Below are 26,872 nucleotides of genomic sequence, written 5' to 3'. Positions count from 1 at the left end.
CATCGCTTTGTAAGTAACTCGACAGCCGTCCAGCCCAGGGGCAACAACGGTGATCATCTGCAATTGCTGCAAAAATAGAGCATGAACATGACACAAACTTCATAAAAACAAAAATAATAAAACTTTGCTTCACTAAAATAAAAGATAAATCAGACGGATGTGAAGAGATAAAACAGCGCGACTCACGAACAGCACCAAGAAAGCAAAGACTCAGCAATTGGCATTGGCAGCAAGAGGATGTTTTGAACGGATTTCCAGCAACTTCCGCCCGCTAAACAAACACAGAAACCTCAAATAAAATCAGATACACTCCTCGGGTGTGGGAGCTGAGAGGGGTTATTTGTTTCGGAGAGCTCGGTTACAAAATCACACCACCACCAGCCTCTTTCCTCAGCGCCTTCCCCCTCAGCCCCACGCCAGTCGCGCACGCGCGCAGCCGGTCAAAGGTCAGCGTCGTAAAACAAAAGCCGAAGGGAAGCAGGGAGCTGTATTTACGACGGTTGTGACGTATACAGGGGGGCGGCCGGACCCGCGCGGCAGCTTCACTTTACGGCAGTGCCGAGGTTGAGAGTGGAAACGGCCTCGAGTTACAGGCTGTGCGTCGGCGCCGCCTGCGCTCGGCTTTCACTCAGCTTCCTCTCTTCCCAGCCGACCCCGGTCCGGGTGTCGGGCTTTGCCTGACAGGCCCCAGTCCTGTGCAGTCTGCTCCGCTCGGCTGCGGGATGTGCGAGTACTGAGGGCGGGTAGCGAGTCCCCTCCTAACTCTCCCTCCCCGCCACCCACCCTCCTGCCTCCCCTCCACCCTCTGGGGTTGGATGGTTTTCTCTGTCTCGCTGCTTTCGGCCCTCATGCTGTCGCCGCGTCCCTCCGCTCTTTAGGATGTCTGATGTACCGCCCGGGCCTAGCGTGCTCTCCCCAGCCCCCGCTGACATCTCTCCCTTCGCCGCCGCTCTCAACCACTCGGGAGCTTACGACCAGCTGCCGGGGCCGCCGCAGCCAGGAGGGGGCGGCGGGCAGGAGGAGGAAGCTGCTGCTGTGGATGGGACAGGCCAGGAGCACGGCGAGGAGGGCGGGCCACTGCCGGCGAACAGTGTTGGAAACTACCCGGAGCCGAACCGAGCCAAGAAGGGCGTCCTGCACCTTCACCACCATCATCACCACCACCAGCAGCAGCAGCGACTGCTCAACGGCTGCGTTATCATAAACCCCGAGCTCCACTACAAGGCGGAGTGCAAAGGCCGCCTGTCCTGCACCGAGGCTGCCGGTTTTCACCCCGGACTGTCACTGCCCGAAGGTGGCAGGAGGAAAGCCGACGCCAATTATTGTGAGGGTCACAACGTGAACCATGCGAACCAAAGGACTGCCGAGGCGGCCGGGCCCGACACTCACAACCCCAGGGATGGACTCGATCGGATTGGTATCTGCCCAGATGATGAAGAACAGTACCGCCTGGCCGCCTCGATAGCTGCTTGTAGTTTGCACCCACAAGAGTCCGACAGGATACGATATGTTGGCTATGAGTCAGAGTTGCAAATGCCAGATATAATGAGGTTGATCACGAAAGATTTGTCTGAACCTTATTCCATATATACATATAGATATTTTATTCACAACTGGCCGCAGCTTTGTTTTCTGGTAAGTGTGTTTGGGGAAGGGGCTATATTATATGCAAGTTATATCTAAAATAATGCTTTTAATAGAAATCCCTGTGTAATATCTTGAATATAGCAACTCTTCAAGGACTAAATCGGAGTTGCCTAAAAGGTCACTTTAAAGTATTGCATGCTGACTCCACACTTTCAGTTGTAAGCAATAATTGTCATGTTAACGAGTGCTGTTTTATTTTTGTGTAAGCATCAAGAGGCTTTGAGAACTTGCATTGCAAAATAATGAATTTGCCTTGTTATTTATAGACTTCAATGCGATGAATAACCTTGACTTTGCAGTCTGTTTAATGTGAAAGACTAAATTAGTTCAAAGGCTTACAGGCTTGTTATAAGATCCATTGAAATTGAGTGAAATGTGCAAAAAGTTGTTTATTAGACTTGCATTTGGTACGTTGGGAGATAATTTTCTTTAATGTTAACACTCTTGTTAATACCACTCTTGTTAATACCACATGTTCTAAGCATATCTTGAATTCCTCTAGCTACTACAAATAGAACTGATAATTTGAAAATTAATTTTAGTCCTCAGTATTTCAGCTTTTACCTGAAAGACAGCAGCAAGTAGTGGTGGTGATTTGAATGTTTTTGTTTGTGTAAATACATATTTAAAATCGTACGTCACCATTTTTGACTGAGGAATGAAGAGTGCTTTTCTGGTTCTGCATAACAAGCCATAGGTGATACTGGTATACATTTTGGAAGGACAAATATGAATGCGGAATACAGGGTTAACAGTAGAGTTCTTGGCAATGTGGAGGAGCAGAGAGATCTTGGGGTCTATGTTCATACATCTTTGAAAGTTGCCACTCAAGTGGATAGAGCTGTGAAGAAGGCCTATGGTGTGCTAGCGTTCATTAACAGAGGGATTGAATTTAAGAGCCGTGAGGTGATGATGCAGCTGTACAAAACTTTGGTAAGGCCACATTTGGAGTACTGTGTACAGTTCTGGTCGCCTCATTTTAGGAAGGATGTGGAAGCTTTGGAAAAGGTGCAAAGGAGATTTACCAGGATGTTGCCTGGAATGGAGAGTAGGTCTTACAAGGAAAGGTTGAGGGTGCTAGGCCTTTTCTCATTAGAACGGAGAAGGATGAGGGGCGACTTGATAGAGGTTTATAAGATGATCAGGGGAATAGATAGAGTAGACAGTCAGAGACTTTTTCCCCGGGTGGAACAAACCATTACAAGGGGACATAAATTTAAGGTGAATGGTGGAAGATGTCAGAGGTAGGTTCTTTACCCAGAGAGTAGTGGGGGCATGGAATGCACTGCCTGTGGAAGTAGTTGAGTCGGAAACATTAGGGACCTTCAAGCAGCTATTGGATAGGTACGTGGATTACGGTAAAATTATATAGTGTAGATTTATTTGTTCTTAAGGGCAGCACGGTAGCATTGTGGATAGCACAATTGCTTCACAGCTCCAGGGTCCCAGGTTCGATTCCAGCTTGGGTCACTAACTGTGCGGAGTCTGCACGTCCTCCCCGTGTCTGTGTGGGTTTCCTCTGGGTGCTCCGGTTTCCTCCCACAGTCCAAAGATGTGCAGGTTAGGTGGATTAGCCATGATGAATTGCCCTTAGTGTCCAAAATTGCCCTTAGTGTTGGGTGGAGGTGTTGACTTTGGGTGGGATGCTCTTTCCAAGAGCCGGTGCAGACTCAATGGGCCGAATGGCCACCTTCTGCACTGTAAATTCAATGATAATCTATGATTAATCTAGGACAAAGGTTCGGCACAACATCGTGGGCCGACAGGCCTGTTCTGTGCTGTATTTTTCGATGTTCTATGGTATCGCAATGCCTGAAATTGGCAGTTTGTTTGAAAGTATTGGCACAGAATACTCTTGCAGTAATATTCATATATATGTAATCTTTTAGCAAATTGAGAACGCCAAAACATGTTCAATGATAGCTGTGTTACGATATCCATAGAGACTGATTTTTAAAAAAATATATAAATTCAAACGATGACAGGATATTTAATATTTTAGGCCTATGACTAACTAAAGAGTAACAGCAGTATTGACTAAATGCTACCATAGAGGGAACCTGTACTTTAAACCACAAAAGAGAACATTACCCTTTATTTCTATAGCACAATTGAAAAACACACCACAGATAAACATTGATCTTTAAGTAAATATATAATTCTCTGGGAATTAACACCAGGTGATTCTCTCCTGTTCTCTTCCTTTCTCAGCCTGGGAACATTTAATCTCAGGACCATCTTTCACAGTGAGTTTTTTCCCCTGCAGATTCTTCATCTAGCGCAAGCTAACCAAAATTTCAAGCCTCATTTTTAACTCCTAAATTTGGTATTTCCAATCCTAATGAGAGCTCCCAGTTCCATCCCTGTGTGTGAACCACAGTATATTGCTGCCTATAGCTGCTCTCCCTCTCCCAATTCATGGTAGACTAACATGTCTGAGTATCATCAATATTTTAACCCTTTCCCTCTCAAAGCCCATCTTTTAAAAAAAAATGTATTAAAGTTTTTTAACAACACAATTTTTCTCCCTTACAAACAATAACCCCCCCCCCCCCCCCATAATAAAATAACAAGAAATCGCACTGAGCAAGATATATACATGGCAAAATGGTATATTTACATAGCTTTATACATTGGCTCTCTCCCGCACGTGCCAGTTTCCCCAACCCTTCATGTTATCTCTTGCTCATCCCCCCCCCCCAAAAAAAAGACGTCCCCCTCCCTGGGTTGCTGCTGCTGTCCGACCTTCCTCTAACGCTCCGCGAGATAGTCTAGGAACGGTTGCCACTGCCTGTAGAACCCCTGCGCAGACCCTCTCAAGGCAAACTTAATCCTCTCCAGCTTTATGAACCCAGCCATGTCGTTTATCCAGGCCTCCACGCTAGGGGGCTTCGCCTCCTTCCACATTAGCAAGATCCTTCGCCGGGCTACTAGGGACGCCAAGGCCAGAATGCCGGCCTCTTTCGCCTCCTGCATTCCCGGCTCGTCCACTACCCCAAATATTGCTAGCCCCCAGCTTGGCTTGACCCGGACTTTCACCACCTGAGATATTGTTCCCGCCACTCCTCTCCAGAACCCCTCCAGTGCCGGGCATGACCAAAACATATGGACATGGTTCGCCGGACTCCCTGAGCACCTTCCACATCTGTCCTCTACCCCCAAAAACCTGCTCAACCTCGCCCCCGTCAAGTGAGCTCTGTGAACCACCTTAAATTGTATCAGGCTGAGCCTGGTACACGAGGAGGAGGAATTAACCCTACCTAGGGCATCAGCCCACAGACCTTCCTCGATCTCCTCCCCCAGCTCCTCCTCCCATTTACCCTTCAACTCTTCTACCAGTGCTTCCCCCTCTTCTTTCATCTCCTGGTGTATTGCCGACACCTTGCCCTCCCCGACCCACACACCCGAGATCACCCTATCTTGAATTTCTTGTACCGGGAGCAATGGGAATTCCCTCACCTGTTGCCTCACAAACGCCCTCACCTGTATATATCTAAAAGCATTTCCCGGGGGTATCTCAAACTTCTCCAGTGCCCCTAGGCTCGCAAACGTCCCGTCAATGAACAGGTCCCCCATTCTTCTAATCCCCACCTGATGCCAGCTCTGGAACCGGTGGTTGCCCCTGATCGGGGACCACACCGAGGCTCCCATTGCACCCCTGTGCCGTCTCCACTGACCCCAGATCCTTAGCGTTGCCGCCACCACCGGGCTCGTGGTGTACCTTGTCGGCGAGAGCGGCAGCGGTGCCGTCACCAGCGCCCCCAGGCTCGTTCCTTGACAGGACGCCATCTCCATCCTCTTCCATACCGCCCCCTCTCCCTCCATCACCCACTTGCGGATCATTGCCACATTTTCTGCCCAGTAATAGCTCCCTAGGTTTGGCAGTGCCAACCCTCCTCAGTCCCTACTTCGTTCCAGGAACCCTCTCCTTACCCTCGGGGTCCTATTCGCCCACACAAACCCCATTATACTCCTGCCTACTCTCTTGAAAAAGGCCTTGGTGATCACAATGGGAAGGCACTGGAACACAAACAGAAACCTCGGGAGGACCACCATTTTGACCGACTGCACTCTACCCGCCAGCGAGAGCGGTAACATGTCCCATCTTTTGAAGTCCTCCTCCATTTGCTCCACCAACCTCGTCAGATTCAGTTTATGTAGGGCCCCCCAATCAAAGCCCATCTTGATGGCAACATAAATCTCACTGGTCTCCTATCCAGATAGCAATGCTGATTAGCTATCCTTGAGACCTCAAATCTTTTATGTTGAAAGTAAATGGACAGTTTAACACTAAAGGTCTGAAACCTGACATTCTAAACATTTTATGGTACTTTGGAGAATAATAGAATCCCAACAGTGCAAAAGGAGGCCATTCAGCCTGTCGAGTCTACACCGATCCTCTAAAGAGCACCCCAGTTAGGCTCACTCCCCTGATCACGCCCAATCCCCTTGACCCCAACATCCTTGGACACTAAGGGGCAATTTTATCATGGCCAATACACCTAATCTGCACATTTTTGGACTGCAGTGCTTTTCACTGTACCACCCTAAACAACCTATACTGAGCTGCCGCTGTTGTCCGTATCTCCAAGAGCGGTTAGCACTGCTGCATCAAAGAGCTAGGGACCTGGGTTCAATTCCTACCTTGGGTGACTGGAGTCCGCACATTCTCCCCATGTCTGTGTGAGTTTCCTCCGGGTGCTCCAGTTTCCTCCCACAGTCCAAAAATGTGCAGGTTAGGTGAGGTTACAGGGATAGGGCAGAGGATTGGGCCTAGATATAGTGCTTTTTCAGACGGTCACTGCAGACGCGATGTGCCCAATGGCCTCCTTCTGCACTGTCGGGATTCTATGGGATGAACACCATGCACTATCTGGGCTTCCTTTAATCTCTAACAATCAAACAACCCAGGCTGCTGTCAAGGAGACTTCAGAACGGGTCACATTGTCCCTTTCATTTTACCTTTAAATTAAAGACACAGTCTTTAAACTGTCCTAAAAACAATCTTATAAACCTCACAATTATAACACATGTATTTATGTAATAAAAACAGAAAATGCTGGAAAAACCCGGGTCTGGCAGCATTTATGGAGAGTGAAAGAAAGTTGATATTTCAGCGAATGGCATTTAATCAGAATTGGGAAAAGTTAGATATATAATAATTTTTAAGGAGGTGAAATGGGAGAGGGTGGGGGAAAAACAGAAGAGAAAGTATATCATAGGGCAGAAGACATTAAATGACAGAAGTATTGGTGGGCAGAGTCCAAGGGAATGGTAATGGGACCAGAGATGAAACAAAAGGTGGATCCACAGGAGGTGTGAATGGCAGAATGATGAACTGCTGCCACCTGGAAGCAAAAATGACGAAAAACAAGGTTACGACTGACAACTGAAAAGAAAAGGCAGCTATGGTCTGAAATTGTTGAACTCCCAGTGCTGAACCCAGGAGTCTGTAGAGTGTCCCAACGGAAGATGAACTTGCATTGTGCTCCCCTGGAACTCTGCAGTCGTCTGAGGACAGAGATGTCGACATGAAGGCAAAGTGGAGAATTAACATGGCAAGCTACTTGAAGCTTAAGTTGTGCTTGCAGACTGAACTGAAGAGTTCTGTAAAGCGGTTCCCCAATCTGTGTTTGATCCCCCAATTTAGATGAGTGTATTCGGAGTAGTGAATATGGGATACTAAATTGAAAATTCTCGTAAGTTCTCCTGAACTGCTTTCTCCACGTGGCAACATTCTTCCAGAGACCTTGTGTGGTTTCTGGCCATCCGTAAAAATCATTATCTTTGTCACTTGATAAATCCAAGAAAAAATGTCTGGAACAATGCAAAGTGTGGCCTTTAATGACCTGTCAAACACCTTTGACTCCCTTCAACTGTGAAACCCTTTGGAACATCCTCCAGAGACTTTAAAGGCAACAAAATTTGGTACTATTTTGCATCTCCTGCATGACTGTATGACTGCATTCGTCCGTTGCAGTGTTATGGAGCACGAGCCCTTGCATATCCAGACAGCTGGCAAGCAAGACTGCGTGATTGCACCAACTCTCTTCATAATCTAACTCAGCCTGGTAATGTTTGTGTTGGGCTGGTCACTGCATCCTCATGCCAAATGATCTGTTTCCGAAGCAAATTCTCTTTCACAACTGAAGGATGGCACCCAATCTCAGGGATGGAAAAAACACTTTATAAGGGCATTCAGACAGCCTCGTTGAAAAGAGGGACAAATTGACATTGATGTATGCGAGGAAATTGCATAAGTTGTACCATGTGGCACTGCCCTGTCCAACAAGCCACATCACAGTCTGAAACTGACCGCAAAAACTCTGTGGAGAAGGAATTCCAGAGCTTTAGTGCTATGTCAGCTTAAGAAATGGCTGTCACTGATTGTGATTAAAATCAGGGATGCTCAAGCTGCTAGTTTTGAATGTGCTTGGGAATCCATTTCTAAATGTGATCATGTTCCCCCTGGTTCCTTGATTTACCAAAAGTAACTGCACATTTAAATGCTTCTTTTAAAGTGAGTAGCTGCGGATTCCTCAGTCAGTAATTGCATTAAGTGATATGTTGTAAAGAGAACGCAAGGAGGTTGCACATTGATTATAGGTAGATTCAATGAGTGGACAAAAATCTGGCAGATGGAGTATAATGTGGGAAAATGTGGAGTTCACTTTGGCAGGAAGAATAACAAAGCAGAGCATTATTTAAACAGAAGACCACTCCAGAATTCCAAGGTGCAGAGGGGTCTAGGTGTTCTAGTGCATGAGTCACAAAAAGTTAGTATGCAGGTACAGCAAGTAATTAAGGCGGCTAATGGAATGCTGTCTTATATTACAAGAGTAATCAAACAAAAGTAAGGAAGTTACGCTACAGTTATACAGGATATTGGTGAGACCACATCTTGAATATGGTGTCAAGTTTTGGAATCCTTATTTAGGGAAGGATGTAAATGCATTGGAGGCGGTTCAGAGGGGGTTTACCTGGAATGAGTGGGTTGTCTTGTGTGGAAAGGTAAGACTTGATTGAAGTGTCTAAGATCCTGAACGGTCTCAAGAAGTTGGACAGGGAAAGAATGTTTCCTCTTGTGAATGAGTCCAGAACACTGTTTTATTATTAAAATTAGGCATTGCCCTTTTAGGACAAATGAGGAAAATAATTTCTGAGGACTTTGGAACACGTTGCCTTAGAAGGAGGGGAGGCAGGGGTCATTGATGAGCTTCGGATGACAAGTCAGCTTCATTCACGCTATTTTCTCATGTTAGCCAACAATTGTGTCCCAGTGAATTCCAAGTTGTTATTGGTAAAATCTGAACGTTTGTCAATTAACCACCACGATGCAATCATGCCCGCAAAGCTTGGTCTGATAACCTCCGTATAGTTGTACTTGTTTCTCAAAAAAGGTGGGAGGGAAATCAACCTTCAGGAAGTTACACTTAATACCAGGTCAATTTCCATGTCCTTTTTCCTAGCTACTCTCACAACTGCACCGTAATTAAATACCCTGCTTGCACATCAAGTGTAGTTGTTTTGGTGCGAAGTCTAGTTGGCCTGTACTGCCAGCTTCCCCAATTTTCTTCTCACTCCCTGCCCTATGTCATCAGCATGCATCACTTCCTGGAGGATCAGAGAAGGAAATTGGAGAGGAGGGAATAGCTAACAAAAAAAAAAAAGAGTAGTCATAATGGTCCACTGTAATTTCAGTAACATCAGTAGTCATTCGGACTGCTGGTTTAGCACAGGGCTAAAGAGCTGGCTTTTAAAGCAGATCAAGGCAGGCCAGCAGCACGGTTCTATTCCCGTACCAGCCTCCCCGAAAAGGCGCCGGAATGTGGCGACTAGGGGCTTTTCACAGTAACTTCATTTGAAGCCTACTTGTGACAAGCGATTTTCTTTTCATTTCACGAACAGTACTTATTTGTCTGCTTAAAGGAAAATGAACTTGTTTCCAACTCAGTGTGCCACCCTGGAGCAAATGTAACTACTCGAGGAATTGTGAACTAATTTAAATGCTTTCATAAATTGCCTTGGTCGTAATCAAATCAGTACTATTAGCTTGGTTCCAAAGTACATGAACGAGCTTACAGTAAACCACCACCACTTCTTTTGACTCCTTCCACTCAGCTGCCCATGTCCTAACTTGCACCAAGCTCTATTCACCCATCACCCTTGTGTTGGCTGAACTATGTTGGTTACCAGTCCTGCAGCATCTTGATTTTAATGCTCTCATACTTGTTTCCAAATCTCTCGATGGCCTCGCCAGCTCCCTAACTCTGTCATCTAGTACAGCTCCAATATGTGGGCGGCACAGTGGTTAGCACTGCCGTCTCACAGCTCCAGAGACCCAGGTTCAGTTCTGGCCTCGGATGACTGTCTGTGAGGTGTTTGCACATTCTCCCCGTGTCTGCGTGGGTTTCCTCTGGGTGCTCCGGTTTCCTCCCACAGTCCAAAGATGTGCAGGTTAGGTGGATTGACCATGCCCCTTCGTGCCCAAAAGGTTAGGTGGGGTTATGGGGATAGGGTGGAGGCATGGGCTTAAGTAGGGTGCTCTTTCCAAGGGCCAGTGTAGATGCAATAGGCCGAATGGCCATCCTGCACTGTAAATTCTATGATTCTAAGCTCCTCCGTGGTATCGGCATAATAATTGTGGCCTCTTGAGTATCCCCAATTTTAATTGATACTTCACTGGTAGTCATCCCTTCAGCTGCCTGGGCCCAATGCTTTGAAATTGCCTTCCTAAACCACTCCGCCTTTCTACCTTGCTTTCCTCCTTTAAGACACTCTGATAAACACCACCTCTTTGACCAAGCTTTCCATTGTAGGCCTTAATGTGGTGGGTGTCAGATTTTGTTTTATAATGCCCCTGTGAAGTGCTTTGGGACATTTTATAATATTAAACGTACTATTATAATACAATTATAATATTAAACCTCAGGCTTCACCTGAAGACGGAGCAGCGCTCCGAACGCTAGTGACATCGAAACAAACCTGTTGGACTTTAACCTGTGCTCACCCCAGTCCAACACCGGCATCTCCACATCAGTACTATATAAATACAAATTGTTTTCTATAATAAAAGGTAGACTGTAAATTGAAATGGCTGTGAATTTTATAGTACAAATTAATAGTAATTGAGTCAACATCTCGGTAATAGTGGGATATTGTTTTATATAGAAAGCACATCTTTAAACATTTTACAAAATAAACTTTTCAATCCTTTTGTTTATACAAAATAAACTTTTCAATCCTTTTGTTTAAATGGAGGCATTCTCTTTGAGTAATGGACTAGAAATTTAGACTGAATGAATCTTTCTATGGATTCTTGACACAGCAAAAAATGGAATTATCTGAAGCTCCTAACTGCAAGGTTAATTGACATTAATATTGTAGTCTTGTTTTAAATTTTTTTAAATCTAATTTATTCATCATCGAGCGCTAATTGGATTCTGAAACTATTATGTACATGCTCTGTTCCCAATGCCTTGTGTCTCGAGATTGTAATGCTTTTATTCACTTAATGTTTATACTCTGTAATCTGGCTAACTGATCCTATTCATTTGCTTTCGACCTCCACTCGTCCTACCATCCTTGGTTTTAATTTAGTATTATACTTTTGTGAAAGGACAAATGCTGTTAACTTTACAATAGAAATACTAAATACTGCATCATCAAATTTACATCCTCATTTATTTGTAAAATTTAATTCATATTGACATTGTGAGAATTTGGTGAATTTTCTAAATTGTGCATTATCTTTAAAAGATTTACAAAGTACATTGTTAAAAGAAAACCCTTGCGTTTATATATCTTCCATATCCTCAGGATTCCCCAAAGCACTTCACAGCCAGTGGTGTTTTGTTGGCAAACATGGCAGCCAATTGGCAGCAAGTCCCCACAAATTGTAAGTACATGGTCAGTTAATCTATTTTGATAGTCATCTTTGAAGGAAGGATGTTGGCCAGGTCAACTCCTTGCTCAACTTTGAAAAAGCATCATGTGTTTTTTTTGCAATCATCTGATCTGGCATTGCATCAGTTTAATTTTCACAAAAAGCACACCTCTGAGAGAGCAGCACTTCCATCCATATTCTGGAATTGGTCTGAAACTTGCAGTATTCTCAGTCTGAGACTATCATTTTGTATTCTTAGTATGCCTTGCAAAAAACCTTTGCTCTCAAAGGCAATTGCCTCATTAAGAGTGCTCGACTCATCCTGTTGAGTTCTGGAAAACATAACACATTCTGAAATTAAGAAAAAAATGTACTAAAGTACCACCTTGGCCCGTGCAGAAATGTTATTCTGAGTCACATAAACCAAGAAATGGGTAATAGTGTATTTTGATTAGTAAGATTGTAATAGACCAGAACAATTTTGCAGATAGGAAAGATTCAATACACCACTGGGTACTGTTTCTGCAATACCCCAAAACTATAGATGCACTCTGGCAACTCGTACCTCCTTCCTTGTGACCTACCACCAAGAATGATGGGGGCAGCAAAGTTGTGGGAACACCATTACCTCCAGGTTCCTCTCAAAGATGCACATTATCCTGGCTTGCACAAACACTGCTGTACCTCATCATTACTGGGTCAGAATACTGGGAAAGTCTACTTAACATCATCATGGCAGTGCCATCACCAGAAGGACTGAAGTGATTCAAGATGGTCCAACAACACTTTAGAGCAACTAGTAATGAACAATAAACACAGCCTTCACAGCAGCACCGACAACCTTTTGAAGTAAAAATTAAAGATGGAAGCACAATACATAAGACTGCAATAAGGCAATGTAATTATAAATTTCATATTAAGAATACAAAAACCGAGACAATGGTTTTCCACGAGTACTGATGCAATGCCAGATCAGGTGATTGCAAAAAATCACATGATGCTTTTTCAAAGTTCAGCAAGGGGTTGACCTGGCCAACATCCTTCCATCAAAGACGTCTATCAAAATAGATTAACTGACCATGTACTTGCAGTTTGTGGGGACTTGCTGCCAATTGGCTGTCATGTTTGCCTACAAAACACCACTGACTGTGAAGTGCTTTGGGGAATCCTGAGGATATAGAAGATATATAAATGCAGGGGTTTTCTTTTAACAATGTGCTTTGTAAACTTTTTAAAGATCATGCACAATTTAGAAAATTCACCAAATTCTCATAACGTCAATGTGACTTATACTCTGCAAATAAATGAGGATATAAATTTGATGATGCAGTATTTAGTATTTCTATTGTAAAGTTAACAGCATTTGTCCTTTCACAAAAGTATAATGTTTTTGTTGGAAAGAACCTAGGGCTGTTGTCACAAACTGCCAAGATCAAAGGGTGTTAAATTGTTTCCACTAGCTGGCCAGGTGATAAAAAGAGAGCACAAATTGAAGGCAACCAGGAATTAAAAGGTCAGAACAAATTATTGCACAGAAAGTAGTTAGAACATGGAATCCTCTGCCACAGGGTGTTGTTGAATCATAGTTCACAAGTTCCTTTAAAATTGAGATGTGTAGTTGCTTTAAAGAGGGATGTTGTATGCAAAGAGCAGGAAAGTGGGATTAAACTAGCTGGCTTGTGGAGAAAAATAACATGTATCTGATGGACAAGTTGTCCTCTTTCTCTGTCTCCTAATATTCTATGAAGATTCCAGTTCAATCTATATTCTGTACTGGCATTTCTAAATGTAGAGATGTTTTGAGTAGCCTTGGAATACAGAAGGTAAAATTGGCCTCATTTGCTAAGTGCTGACACTGGAATTAGATACATGTGGACTTTGAGGTCTAGACTGGATGTCACTCCTACAACGAGCAGTTGGGACAGAAACCTGAGGGACTGGTCTCTTTGCTGGAGGCAAAGCAAGAAGATTTTTCAGAAGTATGCTGGGTCCCTCAAATTTTGAGTAACAGAAAATGTCAAAAACACTCCGATCACATTACGTTTTTGGCGAGAAGACTGTGGGGTTAACCTTTCAGGTGGCTGATCTTTTGTCAGGGGAACGAGGCTGTGCACAGATTATATTGTTGCAAAAGAAATGATGAGACTCAATTTCTCCCATCAATTTAGAAGAAAACCGATGCTCTGACCAAACATAACCCTTCAACGTCAGATTCACCTTTGGATAAACGTGATTGGATTCAAAAGTTTGCACATGGTGATGCTGTTGCTTTTACGAGTAAGCCTCCACTTCTGATATAATTGTTCTTGTATTGAAAGATGAGCTGTGCATCGGAAACAAGTGGCAACTAGAATCTGTAAATGACAAATTAAAACTCTATACAAGTTATTTTCATCCTATTTGGTGTGCCGGATTGATTCTCTGTGAATGCATTCAGTAAAACCATACATAATTCCCTACATAGAGAGGTGTCCAGTACACTGGCAATTTAATTATTTCTCTAACAGCAGATAGGAAAAAGAGTAGACCATTTATCCCTCAAACCTGTTTTACCATTCAGTGAGATGACCTAACTCTGCATACCTGCATTGTCCTGTGTCTCTGAATGCCTTTGGATAACATCAATTAATCAACCAACCTCAGATCTGTAATTATCAATTGACCTAACGTCAATTATCATGTGCAGAAGAGTTCCAAACAACACCCTTTAAGTGTGGAAATGTTTCCTAACTTCACTCTTGAAAGATTCTGCTCTTAAATTTTAGATGATATCCCCATGCCCTTGACTTGCCAACTAGCAAAAACACTGTTTTTTGTAATATCTCCTCTCGATTTAATCTGCGAATTTCAAATGACATTATGGAGCAGTTTCACTGCAATTCACCCAGACCAATGTATTCTTCCTAAGGTGTGTCCAGAATTTCAAGTGCGATCTAACATTCCTCAGAGTCATTATTTTTATATCTACTGTTTTGCTAGTGTTAATTTTGGTGGGTCCTCAATCACTGATTTAATAATAGTTTCCTTGGGATTGTGGGCATGCTATCCCCGCTCTCTACTGTAATTGCTGATGCATTGTAATTGCGCGACATGCCTGCCATTTCCTTATTTTCATTGAAAATATCAGTTTGCAAGGGACACACGTTAACGTTACTTTTTTTTTTGTAAAATATGTTTATTCTCCATTTTCACATTTTCTTCAAAATTTACACCCCACCAACGAGCAGTAAACGGTAACAAATCCAAAGTCAATTCCCTTAACAACAACAATCCCATCCTCCCACCACCCCAAACAACGACCCACCTGACAATATAAGCATCAAATAAAACTAACCCTCCCACGGTGGGACAAGCAAAGGAGAAAAAAAAAGAAAAAATAATCCGCAATCGCCTATGGTCGCCGTTAACCCGTAGAGTTCCACCCCTCCCCCACCCTTCCCCTAACATTCAATGCCATCCAATCCCCGAAAGAGTACCGTAAATGACACCCACGCATTGCAGCCCCTCCCCGACTCCTCCCCTCCACTTCCTCTTACAAAACACCTCCCCAACCTCTGTTCCTTCCCCCCCAACTTTTCACCCCGGCTAGACTCATCGGAACGTGCTTTGCTGGGCTCCGATGGCCACAGCCCCTCCCCCCTCCTCACTCCCGTTCACTGGCCGGCTCAAACTGGCCAGCGTGGAGGCCCCCGCCCGGGTCTCTTTCCCCCTTGCCCGGTCTCTCAGGAAAACCAAGAAATCCCCTTTAGCATACACACCCAAGCCCCAAAGAACCATCGTTGCAAGTGAAAGTTCCATCTCTTCCCTTGTCCAAGTATATACAACGTTAGCTCATTTAGCACATACACCAGCTGCAGTGAAAAAAATACAGTTACATGAGGCTACATCGGTGCATGACCACTTCTCAATTCAACCACAGTCCTTCTGCCTTCGCAAACTCCTCCGCTGCTTCTGCCGTCCCGAAATAAAAGTCCTTGGATTTGTAGGTCACCCTCAACTTAGTTGGGTATACTATGCCACACTGCAGCTTACTGATGTCCAGTGCCTTCTTCACCTGGCTGAAGTCAGCCTGCCTCCTCGCCAGCTCCACCGTATAGTCCTGATATATGAGTATACCAGCTCCAGCCTACTGCACCACCCGCTTCTGCTTTGCCCAGCACAGGACCTTCTCCTTCACACTGTACCTACGAAAACACAAAGTTACTACTCTTGGCGGCTCACTCTCCTTTGGTACAGGCCTCCACGACCGATGAGCCCGATCCAGTTCATAGCGGGAGGGATCATCCCCTCCCCAGTAGCTTTGTCAAGTTAACGTTACTCTTAACCGCACTAATGTCACTGTCTGTGCGGAGTCTGCACATTTTCCCCGTGTCTGCATGGGTTCCCTCCGAGTGCTCCGGTTTCCTCCCACGAGTCCTAAAAGATGTGCTTGTTAGGTGAATTGGACATTCTGAATTCTCCCTCGATGTATCCGAACAGGCACCGCAATGTGGTCACTAGGGGATTTTCACAGTAACTTCATGCAGTGTTTGGAAGTCTACTTGTGACAATAATAATGATTAATGTAATTGTCAATAATTGTTGTTTTTGAGGTCTCTTTGCCTAACCCATTTTTGTAGCTCTTGCTGACACCTTTGTTCTTTGTATCTCTCAGTTGCTAAGATTTCTGCTAGTTTCTGCATTTTGTGCTTTTTTGTTTCGGTTTATGTTGTCCCTTACCATTAACTATCTACGGCTTTCTTTGGCTAGTTGAGCATTTTTCCCTTTTAAGGGTATGACCTAATTCAGTCCCAAACATTCTTTTTTGAAAACCTCTTCCATCGGGCAGGACATACAGAAGTCTGAGAACACGCACTCTTCTTCCCCATTGTTACCAGACTCCTGAATGACCCTCTTATGGACTGAACTGATCTCTCCGCGTATCTTCTCTACTGAACTACACTCGGTATGCTTCTCCGTATGTCCTATGTTCTTTTTTATGTATGGAACGATCTGTCTGGTCTGTACGCAGAACAAGACTTTTCACTGTACCTCAGTACATGTGACAATAAACTCAAATCCAAACCACCTCATCTGGTCATACCCATCAACAGATTTACAAAGATTACTGAACAGCCTCTGCATTGTCCCATTAGAGTCACTCTTAACTAAATCTAGAATGTTAGCTGTTACCCTTATTAGGATCACTATTAGGTAGGTGTTCCATGCGTTGTTCGGCTATCAACAAAATCTGACTCAATACTTGTTAGATTTAGTGGTAGCCATGGATCAAGGGCGTACTGTTGCACAGAACTGTCTGAACATCCTTAAGAATGTCACAACCTTTTGGACAGTCAGCCAGTCAGCTTATCCCAATTATGTGTAAGTTCAAATCTCTTTTTAAAGCCACTTTGCTTTTGCTGCATGCTTGTCTAATCACAACATTTATACATTCTGTTTCACAGCAGCCATCAGGGGACTAATTCACACCTTCCACTATAACTTGTAACATCTTCACTGCCTGCTTACCTCTCATTTTATCCTCTCTCAATTGAACTGATTTCATCCTTACTCAAAAAGTCTACTCCTCCCTCCCTACCCGTTTCTGTCTATCCTGCAGCCCTTTCAACCTGGTATATTCAGTTGCCAGTTCTGATCATTTCACAGAGACATGTTTATCATATTGTATCCTGCAAATTGAATTTACACCAGCAGTTCATTTAGTTTATTCCTTAATAGTTCCAAGTCTTTGTTACCTTTCTATTTATCCTTTTAACTAGAATCCAGGTTCCAGTCCAATTCAGGTGGGCCCACTGCCCCAGAAAATGGAAAACCTCTTCCACGCTACTCCTTTGGCTGTCTGTTCATCTCCTTGATCTGTTTACCCCTACACCAATTTGCATGTGGCTCTGGTAATCTTCAGGTCCTTTACTTTAGTTTGGCACACTCCATACAAGATCTTTGGTCGACAGTTCCCTATGTTATTGGTCCCAACATGGATCTCAACGTCTGGATCATCCTCTCCCTTTTCAATATCCATTCAAACAGGTTGGAGATTACCCTCACCTTGGTGTCAGATAGGCAACGTGCAAGTGGAGTTCTGAATCCTGCTTTGCCCCCCTAATTATTGCATTCCGACAATTACCACCTTTTGCTTCCCCTTTTAGACAACCTCCTGCTGCAAGATATTCTTTTATCTTCAAGTAGCAAGTACGTTGTACCGGTTGAATTGGACCATTTTCTCCTGATGCCTATTCTTTATCTTACTTGTGTTTCCAATGCACTATTGGTCTACCAACCCCATTCTGATTTGGCATTTTCCTATGTGCAATGATAGAGGGCTGGAGAAAACAGTTCAGGTCCTCCACTGCCTCCCTTATTTATCAAGAGTGTCTCCAACTTGCAGTCCTGTTCAATGACTCTGTGCTAACAAGATTTGCGATAGAGACATCACCTGCAGATGTGTTCACTTGGGATAGATATGCTGTCTTCAAACTCCTACGTACTGCAATCCAAATAGACTCAATCCAATCTGCTTTGCCATATCTCAGTCTAAATTATTTCTATCTTTTTTTTGGCCTGCTGTAAGTTTCTTTTTCGTACACACTACACTAAGCACTCTCATACTGGACAAAATTTTAAATACTGCCTCAAGCTTATATGAAGCACTACAAGTATTCAATGGAAAAAGAAGCACCACCATCTTTCTCCAACTTTTATATTTTGCGATGCATTGTGTTTATGATCAGACCCGAACATAGCAGCGCAGGAGTCATTGAGCTGAAGTGCAATCCTTTTCAGCCTCAAAATAAATATTTAGTTATTAAGTGTATATTCAATCTTTTTTTTTTATCCAAGCCATGAAGTGTTTTAGGTTGGAGTTTTGTTTCCAGTTTTCATCTAACTCTACTTTGATCATTATCGGTTTAAAGTTAAGCATCTGCTTGCAGACTACTCACTGGTTATTGATCATTCCGTAACCACTATTGTGATGAGCAGCCTGAAAAAAGAGCTCTTTTCATTCGTCATTCTCACCTCCATTTCTTCTCTAGGTTCTTGTGTGCTTTGCATCATTCCCTGATTGACCTGGAAGTCCTTCTAGGCTTTTTAACTGATGATCTTATAATATAATATAATCTTTATTGTCACAAGTAGGCTTACATTAACACTGCAGTGAAGTTACTGTGAAAAGCCCCTAGTTGCCGCATTCCGGCGCCTTTCGGGTACGCAAAGGGAGAATTCAGAATGTCCAATTTAACAGCACATCTTTCGAAACATGTGGGAGGAAATCGGAGCACCCGAAGGAAACCCACGCAGACACAGGATCTTGAGACAGTTGCTGAGGTCGATAAACATGGCTTAAGTTCACATTTTGTAATATTCACTACCTTCAGTAGAACTGTACTTGGCCTTTGTTCTGAGTCCTATAATTTTAGCTTATTTGAACATAGAACATTACAGCGCAGTACAGGCCCTTTGGCCCTCGATGTTGCGCCGACCTGTGAAGCCACTCTAAAGCCCATCTGCACTATTCCCTTATCGTCCATATTTCTATCCAATGACCATTTGAATGCCCTTAGTGTTGACAAGTCCACTACTGTTGCAGGCAGGGCATTCCATGCCCTTACTACTCTCTGCGTAAATAACCTACCTCTGACATCTGTCTTATATCTATCTCCCCTCAATTTAAAGCTATGTCCCCTCGTGCTAGACATCACCATCCGAGGTAAAAGGCTCTCACTAGAACACTTGCAAGCAGCTTGGGCAATGAAAGTAAATTTGCACTCCATGCAAGTGTGAATTGGTTTCACGTCACCCCAAAGCTGTAGCTATATCATGAATGTAGCCTTAATGTTGGGTATGGGGGCCAACCTAACACTGAAGCGACAAAGAGCAAGATTTTCTGAAGGAAACTTTGCACCATTACTTTGCAGTTGCTTTAGGCCTTAATTCCTGGAGTACATTCCACAATTTTAGCACAAATCTGGAACTTGTGAGGATATTCCATAAAGCCAGCAGTTGACTGAATTGGTGGTCAGGCATTGTAGCAATTTATATTCACTGTATTATAATTTCTTTTCTTTTTTTAAATAATATTTTATTAAGATATTTGAAAATGTTTATAACAGTAACATAAACAGTGACACCAACATGGTAGAATAAACATTCCCCCCCCCAGCCCAATCTTCACACACCTCAACCATAGAACAACAATGCGCCCCCCGCTACCCGGGAATACTGCATCTGCTGACATTTTAATGTTCCCCGAGAAAGTCGACGAACGGCTGCCACCTACGGGCACCCTCTTAAGGCGAACTTTATTTCCTCGAGACTGAGAAACCGAGCCATGTCACTAACCCAGGTCTCTACACTGGGGGGGCTTCGAGTCCCTCCACATTAACAAGATCCGTCTCAGGGCTACCAGGGAGGCAAAGGCCAAGACGTCGGCCTCTTTCGCCCCGTGAACTCCCGGATCTTCCGACACTCCAGAGATCGCTACCTCCGGACTCGGCACCACTCGTGTTTTTAGTACCGTGGACATTGCCTTAGCAAAATCCTGCCAAAACCCTCTTAAGCTTCGGGCATGCCCAAAACATGTGGACATGATTTGCTGGGCTTCCCGCGCACCTCGCACACCTATCCTCAACCCCGAAGAACTTACTCATCCTAGCTGCTGTCATGTGTGCCCGGTGGACTATCTTAAATTGTATCAGGCTGAGCCGGGCGCATGATGAGGTATCAACCCTGCTTTGGGCATCTGTCCATAGCCCCGCCTATAACCCTTCTAGCTCGTCCTCCCACTTGCCCTTAAGCTCCTCCACCGGAGTTTCCTCCGCCTGCGAAAGCGCCTGGTAAATATCTGATACCTTCCCCTCTCCCACCCAGGTACTGGAAACTACTCCAAAGCTTTCAAGTTGGGAAAGCTCCCATCTATAAATTGATACCCCATCTTTCTAATTCCTGCCCTCTGCCAACTCCGGTACCCGCCATCTAGCCTACCCAGTACAAACCTGTGGTTATTATAAATCAGGGTCCAAATCGATGCTCCCTCCCCTCTCCTTTATATCGCCTCCATTTCCCCCAGATCATCAGAGCCGCCGCTACCACCGGACTTGTGGAGTATCGGGTCGGCGAGAACGGCAGAGATGCCATTACCAGTGCTCCCCAACTGGTGTCTTTACATGACGCCGCCTCCATCTGCTCCCATGCCGACCCCTCCCCCACTACCCACTTCCTAATCATTGCTATATTAGCCGTCCAGTAGTAATTGCAGAAGTTCCCTGTCCTGGATTTTGACCGGTCCACTTCCGGATCAATGACTATTGAAGTCCCGTCCCATGATCAGGTTATGTGACTCTTAAGTCTGGGATTTTACACCCGCCTCATAAATTCCACGCCGTCCCAATTCGGAGCATATATGTTCACAAGTACCACTCGTACCCCCTCCAGCTTCCCACTCGCCATTATGTACCTACCCCCCCCTTGTCTGACACGATTCTCCCTGCCTCGAATGCCACTCATTTGCTGATCAAGATCGCTACCCCCCTGGTCTTTGAGTCCAGTCCTGAGTGGAACAGTTGGCTAACCCACCCCTTCCTCAATCTCGCCTGGCCTGTAACCTTTAGGTGTGTCCCTTGTAGCATTGCCACGTTCGCTTTCAGTTCCCTCAAATGCGCGAACACACGAGATCTCTTGACCGGCCCATTCAGTCCTCTCACGTACCATGTGATAAGCCTGGACGGGGGCTTCCAACCCCCCGCGCTGACTAGTCGTCACCCTTTTTAGGCCAGCCTCGAACTCGCGCCTTCCGCATCCTCAAGTTCCCTCTCGGGCTGCCGCCGTTCCCAACCTCCCATTTGTCCCCTAGTAACAGTTCCTCCCCTGTCAGCAAAGCAGCTCCCCTTCCCCCCCCCCCCAAACAACAACACTAGAAACCCAATCCCCCAAATCAAGCTCCAGCTTAACACCTGCTCACCCCCCACTGCGCTTCAGAGAGTCAGCTGACCCATGCTGACTCAGTAGCTCCCACACTGGCACCAAGCAGTCTGTCTTATAATTTATTTTCAAGAAGCCTGCTCACGGTGACTTTTGTAAATTGCAACAACCATGTCCACTTGTTTAGTTTCTGTCATTTTACCAGAAAAACATCTTTAATAATCAGTAATTTGTCCTCTAGTTCCACAGCTTGTGAGCCTCCAATTGAACAGTCAGTTTTTGGCATTGTACTGATGCACCTTTCATTATTGCCATTGAAGGAAATATCTTAATTAAGATTAAATAGCACCGGCCTCTGGACCAAAATGTGCAGCAATCCAAGGTTTGGTGCTGTATCCAGAAGATTAAAAAACTATTTGTGACCAGAGCACCAGGTGGAATGTTTAATGTTTGGAAGTCTTTCATTCCAAGAATGACCTTGAGACATGGTATTGGAATGGACTGTTAAAGCTGTGCAAGTGGGATTAAATTCCTCCAATTAAGTTGTTGTTTGAAATCCATTTTTCTGTTTGACATTTCTAACATACTTTTGATTTGTGAAACCTCTACTGCTTTCTATTTACTGTGCCCCCCCAACTCTGCTCATGTAAACTAAAAGCTCCTCAAAGGACTAAAGGATACACTATAAACCCACAGGTAATGGCAGGAATATTCAATGTTACTTTCTGTATGTATTAGAGAGACTAACAGGGTGGGCATGTCATTAGATGAAGAGGTCAAAAAGGATATGAAGATATTTAGGATAATATTTGGAGGGGGAGGGGGGGTGTTGCAGATAATCTGATCAAATTTAGAGAGGATAAAACTTCTCATCCACATGGATTGCATCTGTGCATTATGAAAATTAGGAAAGCGATAGCAGAGGCACTTGTGTATATGGTTTTTAAAAATCAGGGAAGGCAATAGTGCCAGAGAAAATGCAAACAGCCAGTGTAATTCTTGTATTTAAAAAGGGAAATAGAACAGGTCTTTGGAACAATAGACTGATTTGCTTAACATTCGTGGGAGGAACGATAATGGAACCCTTTCTCGAAGATGTAATAGAAAACATTGAGAAACTGAAAACATAATAGCATGGATTTGAAAAGGGCTGGGCATTCTTGACCAACCTTATTGAATTCTTTGAAGAAATACAGGACAAATAAGGGTAATGTAGAAATAATGTTTACTGACCTTCAAAGGGCCTTCTATAAAGTTACACGTAGAATGACTCATGGTCAGGATTAGAACATGTGGATTTAGGGGGCAAGTAACAATAGGTAGAAACCTGGAAACAAAATGGAAAATAGAGTCTGAGTTATCAGCCTGGCTAAAGTGGAAAATGCCATTCCACAAGAGTTAGTGTTAGGACTATTGTTGTTCACAATTTACACAAATGATTTGGACTCCGGAACTGCAAGCATATCTTCAAAATTTGCAGGCGATTTCAAATTAGGGTGTGCAGTTAATAAAGAAAAGTGAACTCATACAGAAATATATTAAGCTTATCAAATGGGCTTTTAATTGGCAAATGAGCTACCAAGATAAGCGTGAGTTGGTACATTTTGGTTGGAAGAATAAGGAGACCCCATACTCTGGAAAATAAGCATCTAAATGGGATAGAGGAACAAAAGGATCTGGGGGTCAGATACTGAAATATTAAAACTTGCTCATGTGGCCATAAAAAAAGCACAGTACCGGATTCATTTCTGCAGGAATAGAATATAAAATTAAGTGGAAACTTGTGTAGAACATTGCGTAGACTGTTGTGAACTTTCTGTTCTCCATATTATAGAAAGGATATGGAGGTACCAGGGAAGGTGAAAAAAATTATTAGTAGAATGACACCAGAACTCTGAAGGTATGCATATCAGGCAAGGGCCCATTTATCAATAAATGGTAAGACTGGATGATCTAATGTAAGTTTTTTAAAGATATGAAAGAATTCAAAAGGGTAGACATGGAGAACATGTTCCGCTTTTGGGGAGATGGTCGCCAATAAATCAAATGGGGAATTCAGCACCTGGTTCTATACTCTGGTTCAAACGTGAAACTTGCTACCACAAGGAGTAGTTAAGGCAACTGGCATTTGAGGGGAAGCTTGATAAACAGATAAGGGAGAAAGGCAGTGAAGGATATGTTGGAAGTGGCTGGAAAGAAGCTCACCCTTTGGGCCAAAAGGCCTGTTTCTGTGCTGGAAATATTCGGGTTTCCTTCTGTAGCACTTTCCCCAGATTCAGAGTTCTCCCTGATGTCTTGGCTATTACCATCTTACAAACGTCCTGGTGCTTTTGCATCCCTAAAATCACCCCCAAACTCCTTAAACTTTTCTAGCCAAAAATGTACCGATACAGGAAAAGTCAAATAGATGAGTTGAACAGATTCATGAGAAACATAAATGGAATTGAGAGATATGCAACTGCCTACCCCAGATCCAGCCCTATGCATTCCTTTGCAGGAAGTGAAAGACCTTAATCACAAAATAAATTCTAACCTAAATGAAGAGTAGATCGAGTTAGCATGAGGCAAAGACATCTAAGATGCAACCAAGGGAAGAACGGGAAAAATGGGCAAAGAAAAAGACAAATTGACAAAGAATGTGGAAAAGGGTGAGGTTATGCACTTTGGAAAGAGAAATAGAGGCATAGACTATTTTCTAAATGGGGGGATGCTTAGCAAATCAGAAGCACAAAGGGACTTGGGAGTCCTTGTTCACGATTCTCTAAAGGTTAATGTGCAGGTTCAGTCAGCAGTTAGGAAGGCAAATGCAATGATGGCATTCATGTCGCAAGGGCTAGAATACAAGACCAAGGATGTACGTCTGAGGCTATATAAGGCTCTGGTCAGACCCCATTTGGAGTATTGTGAGCAGTTTTGGGCCCCATATCTAAGGAAGGATGTGCTTGCCTTGTAAAGGGTCCATGGGATTGTCCCTCTATGGAGCCGAAAATATGCAGATCCCCGTCCATTCGTGACCACGCTCGCCACTGGGGCCCTATACAACAGCTGCACCCATCTAACATACCCCTCTCCAAAACCAAATCTCCTCAACACCTCCCACAAATAATCCCACTCCACTCTATCAAATGCTTTCTCGGCATCCATCGCCACTACTATCTCCGTTTCTCCCTCTGGTGGGGCCATCATCATTACCCCTAACAACCGCCGTATATTCGTGTTCAGCTGTCTCCCCTTCACAAACCCAGTTTGGTCCTCGTGGACCACCCCCGGGACACATTCCTCTATTCTCATTGCCATTACCTCGGCCAGGATCTTGGCATCTACATTTAGGAGGGAAATAGGTCTATAGGACCCGCATTGTAGCGGGTCCTTTTCCTTCTTTAAGAGAAGCGATATCGTTGCTTCAGACATAGTCGGGGGCAGTTGTCCCCTTTCCTTTGCCTCATTAAAGGTCCTCGTCAGTACCGGGGCGAGCAAGTCCACATATTTTCTATAGAATCCGGTCCCGGGGCCTTTCCCGCCTGCATGCTCCTAATTCCTTTCACCACTTCTTCTACCTCGATCTGTGCTCCCAGTCCCACCCTTTCCTGCTCTTCCACCTTGGGAAATTCCAGCCGATCCAAGAAGCCCATCATTCTCTCCCTCCCATCCGGGGGTTGAGCTTCATATAATTTTTTATAAAATGTCTTGAACACTCCATTCACTCTCTCCGCTCCCCGCTCCATCTCTCCTTCCTCATCCCTCACTCCCCCTATTTCCCTCGCTGCTCCCCTTTTCCTCAATTGGTGTGCCAGCAACCTGCTCGCCTTCTCCCCATATTCGTACTGTACACCCTGTGCCTTCCTCCATTGTGCCTCTGCAGTGCCCGTAGTCAGCAAGTCAAATTCTACATGTAGCCTTTGCCTTTCCCTGTACAGTCCCTCCTCCGGTGCTTCCGCATATTGTCTGTCCACCCTCAAAAGTTCTTGCAGCAACCGCTCCCGTTCCTTACTCTCCTGCTTCCCTTTATGTGCCCTTATTGATATCAGCTCCCCTCTAACCACTGCCTTCAACGCCTCCCAGACCACTCCCACCTGGACCTCCCCATTATCATTGAGTTCCAAGTACTTTTCAATGCACCCCCTCACCCTTAGACACCCCCCCCCTCATCTGCCATTAGTCCCATGTCCATTCTCCAGGGTGGGCGCCCTCCTGTTTCCTCCCCTATCTCCAAGTCTACCCAGTGTTGAGCGTGATCCGAAATGGCTATAGCCGTATACTCCGTTCCCCTCACCTTCGGGATCAACGCCCTTCCCAGCACAAAAAAGTCTATTCGCGAGTAGACTTTATGGACATAGGAGAAAAACGAGAACTCCTTACTCCTAGGTCTGCTAAATCTCCACGGATCTACACCTCCCATCTGCTCCATAAAATCTTTAAGCACCTTGGCTGCTGCCGGCCTCCTTCCAGTCCTGGACTTCGACCTATCCAGCCCTGGTTCCAACACCGTATTAAAATCTCCCCCCATTATCAGCTTTCCCATCTCTAGGTCCGGAATGCGTCCTAGCATCCGCCTCATAAAATTGGCATCATCCCAGTTCGGGGCATATACGTTTACCAAAACCACCGTCTCCCCCTGTAGTTTGCCACTCACCATCACGTATCTGCCCCCGTTATCCGCCACTATAGTCTTTGCCTCGAACATTACCCGCTTCCCCACTAATATAGCCACCCCCCTGTTTTTCGCATCTAGCCCCGAATGGAACACCTGCCTCACCCATCCTTTGCGTAGCCTAACCTGGTCTATCAGTTTCAGGTGCGTTTCCTGTAACATAACCACATCTGCCTTAAGTTTCTTAAGGTGTGCGAGTACCCGTGCCCTCTTTATCGGCCCGTTCAGCCCTCTCACGTTCCACGTGATCAGCCGGGTTGGGGGGCTTCCTTACCCCCCCCTTTGTCGATTAGCCATCCCCTTTTTCCAGCTCCTCACCCGGTTCCCACGCAGCTGTATCTCCCCCAGGCGGTGCCCCCCCGCCCATCCCCTCCCATACCAGCTCCCCCCTCTCCCCAGCAGCAGCAACCCAGTAATTCCCCCCTCCCAATCCCCCCCGCTAGATCCCCTGCTAGCGTAATTACTCCCCCCATGTTGCTCCCAGAAGTCAGCAAACTCTGGCCGACCTCGGCTTCCCCCCGTGACCTCGGCTCGCACCGTGCGACGCCCCCTCCTTCCTGCTTCTCTATTCCCGCCATGATTATCATAGCGCGGGAACCAAGCCCGCGCTTCTCCCTTGGCCCCGCCCCCAATCTCCTCCACCTCCCCTCCTCCCCCCATCACCACCTGTGGAAGAGAGAAAAGTTACCACATCGCAGGATTAGTACATAAAACTTCTCTTTCCCCCCTTTTTAACCCCCCTCTTCGCCCCCCACATTCGCCCCACCACTTCA

At 44.9% G+C, this 26,872-nt stretch overlaps 1 protein-coding gene across 1 annotated transcript in view; it reads left to right on the top strand.

Annotated features, from left to right (window-relative positions):
* Positions 1 to 549: 549 nt before the first annotated feature.
* naa30 (N-alpha-acetyltransferase 30, NatC catalytic subunit) overlaps positions 550 to 26,872 on the top strand; it is a 62,978-nt gene continuing 36,655 nt past the window's right edge. The window contains exon 1 of the mRNA XM_072489523.1: positions 550 to 1,635. Within this exon, the coding sequence (XP_072345624.1) occupies positions 880 to 1,635 (756 nt within the window). The 5' untranslated portion in view covers positions 550 to 879. The remainder of the gene's footprint in view (positions 1,636 to 26,872) is intronic.

This window comes from Scyliorhinus torazame, chromosome 2 (assembly GCF_047496885.1).
Source record: "Scyliorhinus torazame isolate Kashiwa2021f chromosome 2, sScyTor2.1, whole genome shotgun sequence".
In the NCBI taxonomy this organism is placed as follows: domain Eukaryota; kingdom Metazoa; phylum Chordata; class Chondrichthyes; order Carcharhiniformes; family Scyliorhinidae; genus Scyliorhinus; species Scyliorhinus torazame.
This window is presented reverse-complemented; position numbering and strand designations above follow the sequence as displayed.